At 39.4% G+C, this 14,844-nt stretch overlaps 1 protein-coding gene across 1 annotated transcript in view; it reads right to left on the reverse strand.

Annotated features, from left to right (window-relative positions):
* Positions 1 to 14,844, reverse strand: part of plekha7b (pleckstrin homology domain containing, family A member 7b) — a gene marked incomplete at both ends in the record, with an annotated part of 64,611 nt that overhangs the window by 25,414 nt on the left and 24,353 nt on the right. The window contains 5 exons of the mRNA XM_083917404.1: positions 793 to 893; positions 1,376 to 1,448; positions 1,944 to 2,048; positions 4,024 to 4,135; positions 9,024 to 9,107. Of these exons, the coding sequence (XP_083773530.1) occupies positions 793 to 893; positions 1,376 to 1,448; positions 1,944 to 2,048; positions 4,024 to 4,135; positions 9,024 to 9,107 (475 nt within the window). The remainder of the gene's footprint in view (positions 1 to 792; positions 894 to 1,375; positions 1,449 to 1,943; positions 2,049 to 4,023; positions 4,136 to 9,023; positions 9,108 to 14,844) is intronic.

Genomic DNA, 14,844 nt, shown 5'->3' on the forward strand with positions numbered 1-14,844 from the left:
CCAGTACACTGTACACTACCGAAACAGAATGGGAAATGTACTTCTGCCCCTTAAGGTTAATAAAATCAGACCATGCACAAGTGAACAGAATACATATATTTTTTTTAAAAAGATCAGCGACCAGAAGGTCAGAAGTTCCATCAGATGCCACACAATCGGACTTTATAAAGAAGTCTTCATACTTGTTGCTGAGTTGCGTGCAATTTTCTGAGAATAAATGGAAAATAATACCTGCTTTGGCACAAATAACAAAACAATACCTTCCCCTACCTTACTCTGATAATTTGTTTGTTAATTCAACACCATGAGCCAAACTTTTCAAACATATCAGTGTTTCTTTACTGTTATACAAGCAGCCATAAAAGTTTCTATGCATAAAATGATATATAAATAGGAAGGTTATAATTTACATCAGGAAATATCTGATCAAACAATAAGTAAAACAATGTATGCTATGACTTGATTCTAACGTTTGTCTGTTTTTGATGCTACAGACACATTTCCGTTGGTACTCAAGTACTGAAGTTCAATACCCGGCCCTAATAGTAAATCATAAACTGCCTTTAAAAAAGACAAAAAAAACATCTGCAAATGTGAATCGAGGCAGCATGGAGTACCCAACCATCCTTCCAGAGACCACAGTAAGGGAAACCAGTATGTGAGAATTGCTACCAAAAAGGGTGATGTAGCCACAAATATTCTGAAAAAAACTGTAGTAAAAAGGTTTTGTTGACTACACATGGGCATGATAACTTGTATCATATATCTCATTCAATGCCACTTTAGTGTTACCTTGAAAGCGTATTTGCGGTTTATGTGGTCATCAGGCTCAACTGGTGCAATAACATAACTGGGCAGAGGGATGCTACCCAGCACTGTCTCCTCTCGGCTGTCTGTGAAGCAACAACACACAAATACAGTATTGTAAAATCCAAAAAGTACAATGTCTTATTAAAATATTTTTACGATATTTACAAGTGATTGCTGATTTAGGAACAGCAGGAAAATTAGTGAGGTATAATTCATGGGTAACTCTTGTCTGGTCGAGGCCATGTGGCTGCATGTGGCACGAGGTGGCATGTGGCTTATCTATTATTCAGCATGATTAATGGAGGAGAGGAGTTAGATGCTCTGGCAACACAAGCACAGATTATATCCCATAATAAAACACTCAAGTTAATAAGGAAGGAGACGTGGGAGGAAGAGAAAGCCGTGGAGAGTAAGATATGTCATACATCTAATTCTAGGCTGTCATTAATCAGGAAATTAATCTTCCCTCAGAAGAGCTCTCCAAACGTTTGCATGACATTTTTAGTTTTTGTCAGTTAAACCAGGCTGGTTAAACCATGGCCAAGTGCACTTTTCATACACTCACCTTTGTAGTAAAACAAGCAGTAGTCTGACAAAACAAACCACTTCCTTTTCCACAGTCGCATTCCAGAGCTGTCCTGGAGATGAAGGGGGAAATGCAACACAAAGTGTATTTAGAAATCCTCCTTGCAGGAACCCATTTTAATTCACTTTTTAATTAAAACAGTGTAGTTTGGGAATACAGCAATGGTGAGCAACGAGCAGGAGGGGTGGGAGTGGGCTTGTGGGGGGCTTTATACATATCATCAGAACGATGATTTCAGTTTAACTTTTTCTTTCAGCTTTTGGCACAAAGCTGCGACTTCTACATTTAACTCAGTACTAAATGGTCTCTAACTCTGGAATTGGTCAATTGTTTTTTTTGTCATATACTTCTTAAGATTATGTGTCCTCAGAAAAACATTCCAGAGTCCAGATCAAAAGGGTTTTGTAAGGGCAGTCGGAGCATGTATTTTGAAAATGTTACGGTTCATACAACAACGGTTTCCACACAAAACTCTATGCGTTCCTATATGTGACAGGTGGGCTTTTTCTTTCACACTCATAGTAAGAGTAGAGGAACCCTGTTTCACCTGTTTATAAAGCCAGCCTCTCACCACCACTGGGATGTTAAGGTTTCTTTTAATAGCATGATCCCTCTTGCCAAAACTGTGAACTTTCCCCGTACCTCTGGAGCCCTGCAGAAAACCAAGAAAAACAAAAAGGCTTGATTATGTGGTGACTCAGTGGAGTGAAATTAAAGGAGACATGTTACCCTCATTCCCAGGTTCATAGTTGTATTGTGGGTTTCTACTAGAACATGTTTACATGCTTTGATGTTTGATGAAAGAACATCATAGCATCATTATTTTGCATCATACTGTCTGTCTGAACGTACCTGTATTCACTCTCTTTCTGAAACACTTTGTTTTAGCGCCTGTCTCTTTAAGCCCCCTTCTTGAAAAAGCTCGATCTACTCTAATTGGGTTTCCTGCATCTGTGCTCTTGGCGTCTCTGCACTGTCATTGCAGCCAGGGAATGACTGAAACGGCACTGTAGTAGCATTCTACCTATATATAATATATAGTTGCGCAATCACAACCTTTCCAGGTTCTGACGGCACCTTTCTCTGTGGATTGAATGTTTTGATACTTTCACGGTATTTATATAGTACCTCAACCTGCTTTATACTCAAAGAGACATTGAAATCTCACTTTTTACAATATGGGACCTTGAAAGTTAAATAAATGTGGTTTTAGTTGAATTCAACACAGATTATTTTACCAGTATTTCCTTCAATCTAGTTAAAAATCGATAAATGTTAAATTAGTTTACATATAAAAGGGGCCATGAATTTGTTTTGGCTTCTGAAGGGGGCATGATAGAAAAAAGTCTGAGAATGTCTAGTGTATACCATAATAAATAAAACTGCAAAATGTAAAGTTACTTGGAGGGGAAAAAAAACCTGTCCTTTACTGGAACTTCCGTTTTCTAACACCTATAATGAAGAGAGGAAATACCAACTTATTATTCCTGTGGATACAGGCATCCATTTATAATCAGGCATATTTTTAGACAAGGTCATTTCAGACTACAGTTTCTCTTTAAAAATTCACTTTTTCTCAGGCGCTTTTCTACAGAAATACTTGGGGTTGTCGGGTTGACCAGCTGGGTAATAGAAGACACAAAAATTGAGGGGACAAATATGTACTGTATACCCAATTCAGACTCATAAATGTGATCGGAGGGTAAGGTGAATCAGTCACACAGAACAACCATCACACAGACAAGGTAGTATTCTTTATGTTATCTGTTAATCTGCTGATTATTGTCTCATTCATTTGGTCTATAAAATGTCAGAAATTAGATAAGAATGTCCTTCACAAGTTCCAAGAGCCTAATGTGACATCTTCAATTTTGCTAGTTTTGTTAGAGCAACAGTTCCCAACACAAAGATATTTAGTGTGCTGTTATATTAGACAAAGAAAAGCAGTAAGGTTTATATTTGAGAGAACGGATCCAGCAAAGGTTTGACATTTTATAAGAGATTATAGATCAATTGAACGACTCATCAAATATCAGAATCGTTGTAGATTGAGGATTGTTACAGCTCTACAAGGTGTTTCTAACATTGTGTTGAAAAGCTATTTCAATATTTTGAGTCAGATGCATTAACAATTTCAGATTTCTCTGATATTATTACAGTCCTGTGCTTATGTGGTAGCTCCCATATTTAGTGACAAAACCTAATTACAGCGAATATTTCCATGATGCTTATGGGAACAGCAAGTCTATCACAAAAGACGCATACTGTAAACCGCACCCCTGTCCATTCTCAGTGGATGTGTATAAGAGTTTTATTATGCTTGAAAAATGAGCAAAGCATTGCTCTCTGTGGCTGTTAATCAGAATAAGATAATGTCATCTTAGTTGATTTAACCAGTTTCAAGAGAGCTCATGAAGCAATTTGCGACCCCAAAAACAAATTGGTCAGTTACGATAAATGTCAAATTAGAAAACCTAAAAAAAAAAAAATCTTGATTTTGTTTTAGGATTCATTTTCTCTATAAATGCTGTAAGATCATTCATAAAGTAAAACTGACTAACACAAGTAGAACATAGTTGACATAATTAACGGTTGGGATCTCAGTCAGGACAAATAATGATACTCACCTTTGACCCTAAAGAGGCATCCACCGCTGCTGAGGTCACAGCCTTGGAGGACTCTGTGACCATGCCCGGGCATCTCTTATTGGCTGCTGACTTGGACATACGGGCTTCTATCCTACAGTGGAAAAGGCAGCATAGACGAAGATCAGTAATACAGATGGGATGGGAAGCACTGGCTAGTGATATTCCTTCTTTATTCCTCTGACAAACTACAGACACACACAGGGAAACAGAGCACAGCCCTATGCTGAGCTTTCACATATAAAGGATATGACTATTTCCTGACACCACCACGCGACCTGTCACAGCCAATGGCTCTGCAGTGGATGTGTTAAAAGTGGAAGCGTTGCGTGCCAAACACTCCAGTGACACTTGGTCAGACTTGCACCCCGGGTGGCACACATCATACACACACCCAGATATCAAGACAAAACAAACAAACAAAACAATAGAACCCAAGCAAGATGAAACTCTTTGGATGTGAAGCCTGGGTGTTTATATACACATCCCATCTCACATTTCCATAGGACATCATCATGTTTCTGTGTATCCAGAAAAATCAGCATGGAAGAAATACATAGCCCATTCAGTTTCAGTGACACGTTGGTGTCAGATTTGTATTGCAGAACACATTATTAGAAATATTTAAGCAACCATCCATAGTATATAGCGTATATTTCTGTTCTGGAGGTGAGTTTTAAGTGTATTACTGCAATGGAAAATCTAACAATGAAATAGCATCCAGAAGGTGAGCTAGCAGTTATCACCTAGTATTCAATCCCCTGATTTCAAGGACTTTTTTTCCCACGCTACTGCAGCCTTTGAGTTGTCCTGTGTGTGATGTATCATCGATAACAGGAGCACTGGAGACAGCCAGGATCAGTTTGATTTAACATGTCCCAGAAATGTATCTTTGGGATTTTAGTCCATGCAGATTAAGTAATAACATGCCCTTCCATCAGATATTACATTCCATCCATAAGAACTCCTGTTGAATCGCATTTTAAAAGTGCTCTGTTTATATCAGTGCAGTGCAGACCACTGGATTACAACTTAGTCACTGGCATGCCCCTGGAAACATCCAGAGATTAAGACTGTTCAACAGCACTGTGCTTATTAAACTCTGGAAATGAAAATACCAGAGGAGAGGCTAATTCTGTGATGCTGGAACCACCAGGTGAGGCACCAACAATTAAACATTTACTTACATTTTATTTCACGTTTATTTGAAAGTAATTTGCTCAAATTCCCTCGTATGGGCCTAGAAAATAACCACTTCTTAAGAAGGTATCAATAAATCAATCAAGACCTTTATTTAAACACTGATTAATTAATAGTGCCCCCGAAATACACAACACATATAAAACATATAGTATAATAAAAAACAATGGTCACATTATTTTACCAAAACATAAGTAGCAAGTATAAGGGAAGGTAACATTTTCCAAACTCATCTGCAGTCAGTTAACCAGAGTCATTGACATGCAACTGTCCAGTACTTGCTAAAGCCTCTTCCTGGCTGCAGGAGTGAACGTATAAAAGGAAACCTGTGTGTGACCTGTCTCCCTGCATTGTTCCGCAAATGGGTTAAAAGCAGCACTAACCCTGTTGTTTTTTCCTGCCTTGTTTGCTGCACTGCACTGAAGCAAAGGAAAAGATAAGCTAAAGATGTGTGTCACGACTAAAGCAGAAAAGCGCTGGTAGAACAAGAGAGACCACAGTGGAACAAAACTTTCAGCATCTGCATTCACAGCCTGGACTGCAGCCAGCATTTTTTTTACAGGATGTTTCTGTCATATCAAGGGGACTCTGCTGTTTTATGTGACGCTTTCATACTGTTTACCACCACTGTCACTGAAACAGTTCCCGGGGAGATTTGTTGTGGCATGTGGTGGAGAGGAGCTGTATTTATATAATATATCATGTAAAGGAGAAGAGGGAAAGACACCGAGATCCATTTCTCCCTGCTTCTCTTGCTACTGTATGATTGAAATGAGGGCATATTTGATTATTTGAATCCTTAAGGCAGCGGTTGCAGATGGGTAGAGTTGACGAATTGATCATAGCATGATAATCTATAACAAAGTCAAAGCCTCCAAGCCAGTGAAATGAAGGCTGATCGACCCCTCCATGGGGAAGGGCCTCCTGCTCTGTCCTCAATCTGAAACGGGTCTCAAGGGAACCCACTGAAGTTCTCCTTACTTGGAAAGGGGTCAATGATTCATGGAAGAAACCAACTTCATTTTCAGATATCATTATACACAGAATGAAACCCATAGCATCACTGTGAAAGTGAACAGAAGCAACATTTTGCAGCTATAGTGAGGTCATGCCTTTGTCGCACACATTCGATGCAGAGACTGCACCCCAGCTGTCACGCTCTCCATTAAACTCTACGACAGCATTATGAAAAGAAGGGTGCAAGAGAGAGGCACACAAATAAGTGTCAAACAGCAATTAGAAGTGTGTGTGTGTGTGTGTGTGTGTGTGTGTGTGTGTGTGTGTGTGTGTGTGTGTGTGTGTGTGTGTGTGTGTGTGTGTTTGTGTCTACTGAAAAGTGTGTTTTGGAGTTAAAATAGCACATTCAAATTCAAACTTTGTACAATGTTACTGAATTGACCTACATCTGCTAAAGCTGCCTTATTCAGATTTCTCTTCTTTCAGTTAACTTTACGAAGTCTTTGTTTAAGACTGAGCTAACACTAGAACAATCCACAAACACAATTCTATTAATTAAAGCTCCTCAAAGATTTACGGTAAAACTGATATCGTACCTTGTGAAATACTGTAGTGTATATAACCAGTGTTTAAAGCTAGTGTTTAACAGGGTTTAGTAATAATAGATATTATTATAGTTACTGTTAATTTTGTGGTTGCTTGCATCTCTGGGACTGTCTCTCTGTCTGTCTTTGTCTCTGTCTGTCTGTCTCTTCTCTCTTTCTCTCTCCTTTTCCTCTTCCCCAACCGGTCAAGACAGATGTCAGTCCTCCATAGAGCTGGGTCTGTTTGACGTTCCTGCCTGTTAAAGGGAAGGTTTTCGTTGCCACTGTGTACTCAAGGGGAATTGTTGGGTCTATTTAAATCATAAATAAGTCATAGAATGTGGTCTTTACCTATTCCATATGTGAAGTGTCCTGAGATAACTTTTGTTATGAACCATAACAGCACAGAGGTAATTGCTGTGATGTCAGAAGTTCATACTGACAGTGGGATGACAGTATGTGTAAATATGTTTTATCACATACATCATTTTAATATGCTCACTGTAGTATATGCTGAGACTAGATTTCTTAACCTTGTCCTCCCCGCTTCATGACATCCTTGTCGCTGCATCCTTGTCAAACTGATGCTATTCTTACCATAGTTTAAAGAGATTATGACTGGAATTTCATTCTATCACTGTTGAAAATATGCAAGTAGGACGGCTGTAACTTTAAAGTCCCTGGATGGTCTTCAAATCCATGGCTCATCTGAACTGAACGAGGAATAATGAGTTTGGCAGCTTCAAGAAATTAATGACAGTGGAGGATGCACATGAATTGCAATCAGTTTTGCTTTGCTTTAAAAGAACATCTTTTCATTAGTGGGAATGTGGTGGTCAAATTCTTGTCTCTAAGCTTGCTTTTAAGCGTTAAGTGGAATCTGTGCTATGCATGATCATCTTACGCCAGACAGCTTAAATACAATCAGACATCTGCTGCCTTACATTGTGCTCTAAACCTGCCGTACGGCTTTGAGGGCTTTTCAGGATGAGATTCACATGATGACATAAAATAATGACAATAAATCCAACTGTCATGTCATGGCAGATATACTGCAGTGAATAAGTCAACACAATGTTGCCATTCTAGTACACTTCCTGTTCTCAAAATGTCAATGACTTACTGGTATTTAATTAGTCTGACTCACAGGATGTAGTGCGTATAAGCCTGCCGACTATGTCAGACAGAATTCACCTTCCCTCCTGCTATCTGCGTGTTACCTTTTTCGAAGTCTCTGTCGCTACGTAAAACAACAACAACCTCCAAGCTAGCAGTCTAAAGTTTTGCGGAATATTTGGATCGTTCAATCAGGCAGTCCTGCTTGGTTCTTCCGGTGAATGGTTGAAAAGATATAAAAAGAATGTGTTTAAAACATATGCTTTCTAACAACGTTGTTCTTGCATTTTTGCCCACTGGTTATGGAAAAAGTTTCATATTGCAAGCATGACCTATCGCCTGCAGTGAGCTAGCCAGGGTAAACAGAGAAATGGTGGCGTGGGGTCGGTAGCATCCCCTTTGTCGACATAAGTCTTTTAATAAGATTGATTCAGCCAGACCTTTCTCCAGCGCAGTAGCTAGGTCTGGCTGCGGGAGACTAGTTTTTAATATAGCCTACAGTATTTCTGTAGAAAACCTACTTGGCAGAGAATTATCTTGGGGATATTCTGTAAATGCTAGTATCAGAGTATAAGTCAGTGTCAAACAGTCAGGTTTTCATTTTTATGACTTAACTACACTGAACAAAATGGTCCAAATGGCCAAAAAATTATTATTATATTGGCTGATTGAGGAGGCAGATTCATGACTCCAGATGTGATATTAACATGGTGAAAGGCATATTAAGAGTCAGTCATGCCATTACCATAAATTCTATTAAGATAATAATTTGAAGAATAGGACTTCAGGGCCCCAGAATCCAAAGCCACTGACAAGTGAGTACAGTCAGTTATGAATGACATGATGGCAATAAATACATTCAAATTTCTATGAAAATTACTACGAAGCCCATTCTTAAGTGTTGTGACTACGTCCGCAGCTCATTTTCCTGATGAACACTGTTTATGCTTTTATTGTTACTGCAGAATAGAACTCCCCTGCCTCATGATGTGCTTCATCAGGGAGGCAGACAGGCTATGTCCAAGCCTATTTCTAGACTCCCACCACATGACCTTGGACTAACCTATTTGTAATTAAGGCATGCAGTACATACCTCTTTCCCAGGGGGGAAAAAGACCCACTCACCTGTCTTGTAGTGTGTATTCAGTGTTTTCAGGGGATATCTGTCCAGTCACAGGGTGCCGAAATGATGTAGCCCTCAGGTTGTGGCTGCAGGACAAGGGGGGAGATTGAAAGGAGGGAGGATGGGGAGAAAACAACACCACGGGAGAGACAGATTTAGTATCAAGTCATTATTCATACTCCCGCCTGATCACGTCCCTGCACAGCTGTGTTTCTAGACTTCCAAACACAACCACATCATAGCTTACAATGATGGCCTCAGTCGACTGTAAACAAATCTATGGTAGCACTGCAGCCATGTCAGAAATCCCATATTCTTTTACACAAAGTGTAGAGCTCAGCATTCTCCCTTAGCCAGCTCACCAGGCTTATTGATTTCAGTTAGATGGGGCCATTCATTGCTTTAACTAGAGCGTCTCCGCACGTTACTGTCACAGGATAGTATTAGAAACAGACAGGTGGCTGGTTTGAGATCAAAATAAAATAAAACTCCAGAATATATCTAGCATGGACACACAAAACTGTGCAGTATTGAGCTAAGGCAACACATTTGTTGTCAAATAAACTGATAAAGACCAAAAGCTCTAAACAAACCTTTGGTCTGACACATTCGAGCATAGCCAAATTTATGTAGTTCTTCCTCATACTGTACTTGGAGGGTGTTTCTTATGCTTTGTAAAAAATAAGATTTAATCCATTCCTAATCAATGTATTTTTCTGATGCCCAACCAACCTAATCACAGAAACATCATGGCACGTTAAGCCTCAAAGTGTACAGAAAATCCCACTACTGCAGAGGGCCTTAAAGGTGTATGACTTTCAAGGATTAGGTAACTGCCAGTGGTTTCAGTACTGTTCTCCATTATCACCCCAAACTGTGACACATCCCTCGAGATGCTGCTGGCTTTCTGATACTGAGTGCAATAGAACTTTTCCAATTTTATTTTGTATGCCCATATGAAAATGTGGAGCTTTAAAAACCTGTTTTCTTTACTGACATGATTCAGTGTAATGTTAGGAAATAGTCTAGTCTACTCTAATCCACTACTAATAATATTTAGCAGCAATGGCCTGTGTGTTTCATCTACTCAGATGTATCTAGCTGAGAAGACAGCTATTTGTCTGAGTATGGGGACAACAGATAAAAATGTCCCATTCAGGCTAGCTGAAAAACTGTGAAGAGTGACCGTGTGTGATAATATACTGAACTGCTATATAATGCTATCAAGCCTGGCATTTGTTAGTGTTGTATTTTATTCCCCCATCCCCTATTTTATCTTCTCCCATCACCACCATACACAATATTTTCAAACTAAAAAAAGCAAATCACTATTCTTCAACATAAGCTGTGAAATACTGTGCACAAGTGTGCAATAAAACCATAGAGTAAATACTGCTTCTCTACAGAGGCTGAATCTACATGCTATTTTTATATAAACATACACTTGGGAACAGATAAAAAAATAGCTAAGATAAACATGTTTACACTGCCCTAACTTAAAGTCTACCCAGGGTAAATAAATTACTATATATCCAGCAGCTGAATCCTCTGAAGGACAGCTGCAAAACTTCAGTACTATAAAGGTGCAGAATGTTACAAACAGAATGTGGTGCCTCACTGCAACACCATGCAGCAAAGGGAGGGGAGACAACTGAGCAGGGTGAAAAGATTTATGAGTTGACATTTCAGAAGAGTTCAGAGGGTGTACTGAACAAAAATGATGTGCAGTGAGTATGTACACACAAACAACATGACATCAAATATTAAAAAAAAAAAATCCTAAATCAATGTAAAAAAAACAGCTCTTGATCACATATACACATACATGCAAACACGACCACACACACGCAAGCTTGGCCAGGCTTGTTCCTGGTAACAACTCATAATACGCTGAGCTGCACTGGGCACGTACTGTACAGCACTGCACCAGCATCCCCTGTTAATTAGGAATCTGCATTCTTTCAGGCTTTTGTTTTAGTCGCATTACTTTCGAACTATTTGTCACGGAATTTGCAGCATCCCCAGTTCGTGTACAAACACTGCAGCACAGTAGGTCTATTTGTTTGCAGAAAACGAGCTTGTGACAATATTGTCGCAAAGGGGAAAATGAAGTCCTGCTGCAGCAAACTGCCTTCTAGATTGTTTACCAGAGAAAGAGCTGTGTTGTCAGTGCCAGTCCAGCCACATGAAGTTGCTATAATCCAATGTCACAAATATGACTCTCTTGTCTTCATATAATGCATTATTCGAGACTAACAAAAACACCTTGAGGTCAACTTTTCTCTCTAACTCTACTTCTTTTTGAAAGAACATTTAGGTCACAACAACTCTACAACAACTTAAATGAAGGAAGAGTTAGATGCGCTTCAACCACTTCAGAAGGGTAACATTAGAGACTTAGGAGATAAGATCCAAAGTATGATGAAGCACACGGATAGCGGGCAGAAATCTTTATTAATGAACTAACGTTTTGACACCAAGTGTATCTTCATCAATTTAATAAAACCAACAAGTAGTTTTTTAAGAAATCTAAGGTATTAATCTTCAAACTCAAAATCTAACTAAAAGGGACTAAAGGGGAAGGAGTCTCTGTCTGTCCTTAGATTTTCTAAACAAACATTCATCCGATCGACTTCACACTTACCGGGTGTAATGCTGAGGACCCAAGGAAGTGCAGTGTGTTATTAGCAGCTCATTGTGTACACACTGTGTATCTTGTGTCTTAACTGTTACACTGTCGGACAGCATGATGGGTACAGCTCGTTGTCCGACGCTTGCAACAGAACATTCAAATACAGCTGAAAAAAGAGGTCTAATTATAATATAGAAATTGGCAGGTCCCAAATATGCTGTTGGCAAATTTCACATAAATTGGGGACACAACCCAAGTCATGGCTGGTGTATTTCTTAGGAACCAAGGAAGCACAATGTCAAGTGTGAAAATTGTTTGGATGATTGGTTCTCGATAAAGCTAGCAGCAATAACATAGGCTGAGAATTGGCCCGTTCTGAACAGGCACATTTTCAACGGGCAACGTGCTAGTACAATCAAAATAAAGTTACTCATACCATACAAAAGGTACTTCACTCCTCTTTCTTATACTAAGCTACACATACTGTAATACAACAATTATAAAAAGTAACCACTGGCACCTAAGTAGACGAATATAGAAATACAGTACTGTTCTTACAGTACGGTAGCATAAGCTAATAATTATTAATAATTCAGCAGACCAAAGGATGTAAGAATCAACACAATATCTCCCTCTCAGAGATATTTCTTGTCACAGTACAGCACTTATCCTGAGTGAAGTTGTATATGAGATGAAATGTTTATTCCAAGAACAGGCACAGCTCCACACCACTAAGTTACAGGGCCCCAAAACACTAAACATCAGGTCAGTTTATGCTTTCTGCTTCCATCAGTCCAGATAAAGATGGGAAAGAATGACTGGCATCTCTACTTATGGGTGTGGAGAGGCTCAAGAGGGCTTTTCTCAGTGTAGCAGTTTACATGCAGAGTACAAGTGTAAGCACAATGTAAACAAGACTGAGTTCAATGCTAGCTGATAAAAGAGGCTAGCGTAAAAACGACCACTTATAAAGTAAAATTACCAGTTTTGTGTCAAAACTTTATCCTTGTGCATTGGCTCCTTAGCCAATTAAGGATTTTCTATAAGCTGGGTAAAGTTTGATGTAAAGTAGGCAGACTTAACTGTAAATAGTGCCTGTAACCTGAGAATATAGTGACAACCTGGGTTTGATTTCAGCCCAAGCTCATCCTAAGAAATGTATAGAAACAACAGCACTGCAGCTCAAATCATAAGAATCTTGCTCTCTCTCTCAAGCAGTGCTGCAACAACTCATTTCTCATTGCCAAACCATTTTTTCCCCCAGCAAAACAAGAGGCTCAGAGTAATCCCTGTCCAACACAGGGGCTCAATCTTGGCAGCGGGGGCACCAGAGGCAAGGCTCTGTGGTTTGGACACCTCTCTCTCACTCTTTCTCACACCCATAGAAATACACTAAGGCTCAGAAATGCTCCACAAAACACATCCAAAAAAGGGATCGCTCCATCTGCAAACAGTCTCAACTCCTGTATCTATTTACACCACTCTCCCTTAGGAAAAAAGTCCAAGTGGGGTAAAAAGAAAACTCCCCAAACTGTATTCACGACTAGCACACATCACTCTGCTTCTGTTTGCCACTTACTATGCTCTGTTGTATTATGCACACATAGACAGTCTCACCTGCTGTGAGAGTGAATCGGTTTGAAATCAGCCGCTGGACTCGCTGTGGTGCTGCAGGTCATGGAAATCCTCTCATTAGCAGGAGGAAGAGGCAGAGGCGGTCTCTAGTAGCAGCTGGCATCCGCAAAAGAGCAGGGTAAAGTGGAGCCAGCAGGATGAGCGCAGGAGGGGGAACTCTTTATCTCTGCTTTCTCCTGCTAAAGCATGCTGTCTTAGAGTTTCACCCCACGCTTACTGTGTGGATGGCAGAGATTTAACTCCCTCCTATCAGGGGAATATCTCAGTTGCTTATCTGATCCTCCTCCCTTTACTTTTTCTACTTCCCTCTCTCCACCTGTCACTCCCTTTTTCCCAGAATTGAATTTGCTAAACATCTTTTCTGTCAAGGAAATAGTAAGTTATGTGGCTGCTGTTGAAGTGGACATACTACACCTCAGTGATTAATGTAGTGTGAAAAAGTTCAAAACTCCTTCAATGATGAAGTTTTTACATTATGATTACCTCCTTTCACAAGCCAAGTTATCCACACTACCATATCCCAGTTGGGCACTAATTTTTCGAATATTCCGAAAATGCAGCACAAATGCCCTATCTCTAACGATAGTGAAAAATAGTTCTTGTACCCGCCCAGAGATTGGTATCCGCTCCAAAATGTAATGGGTTCTTCATTGGTCCATTCTACACCCTTACAACAAGTTTCATGAAATAGGTTAGTTGTAGTTTTTCCATAATCCCGCTGGCAGACCATAAAACAAACAGACAAACCCAGCCCTAAACATTATCTTCCTGGCAGATTCAGAAATACTGTATATTGCAACTTATAAAACAAATAAACACTTCAATTTCTTAAACCCTCTCAAGGGCACCTCAGGGACATTGGTGTCTACTTTTTGAAACACCGGTTTAACAGTGACATTGACCTGTGATGTATGCTTAGAGGGAATTGAAACTAATCCTGAAGAATGCGGCCCAGAGGAGCAGGTGGTACCAACATACTCTAGGGCTGTGGTAAATATTGAACTGAAAACAGACAACCAAAAAAACAGAAGCTTTGGCCCTGTTTGGCCCTAAGCTTAATTCCTTTCCCACACATATTTAAATTAGAAGCAATTTAATTCAATGACACCTCTCTAAATACATTCACACAATGATTAGTGATGATACACTAAAAATTAAACAAGTTTCAATCCAAAGGGAAGCACAGAAACAGGAGCTCTTATTGCAAGTGATTATATTCAGCGCTGTGAACATGGGCATGAAGAGGCTCTTGTCTTCCTCCATGTGGCCTTCGTAATAAGCATCATAGCATCAATGTGGTGTCTGAAAGGTTAAATCATGCAGGGCCAAGAGCCAGCCATTGAGAGCACCTGCTACTTCTTTGTGGACACAACATGAAATGGATATTCTATTGTCAAAAAGGAAGAGGAAAGTAACACTGGTAATATTTAACATTAAAAAATATAATAATTGTATTCGACATTTAAAAAATATATATTTTTTAAATTGATTAACTGTCACACTTATTTATATGTAATGATATATACTGTTTTTAAGTTAGACTTTAAGTTGCTAAT

This window comes from Echiichthys vipera (genome assembly GCF_963691815.1).
Source record: "Echiichthys vipera genome assembly, chromosome: 1".
NCBI classification, from domain to species: Eukaryota; Metazoa; Chordata; class Actinopteri; order Perciformes; family Trachinidae; genus Echiichthys; species Echiichthys vipera.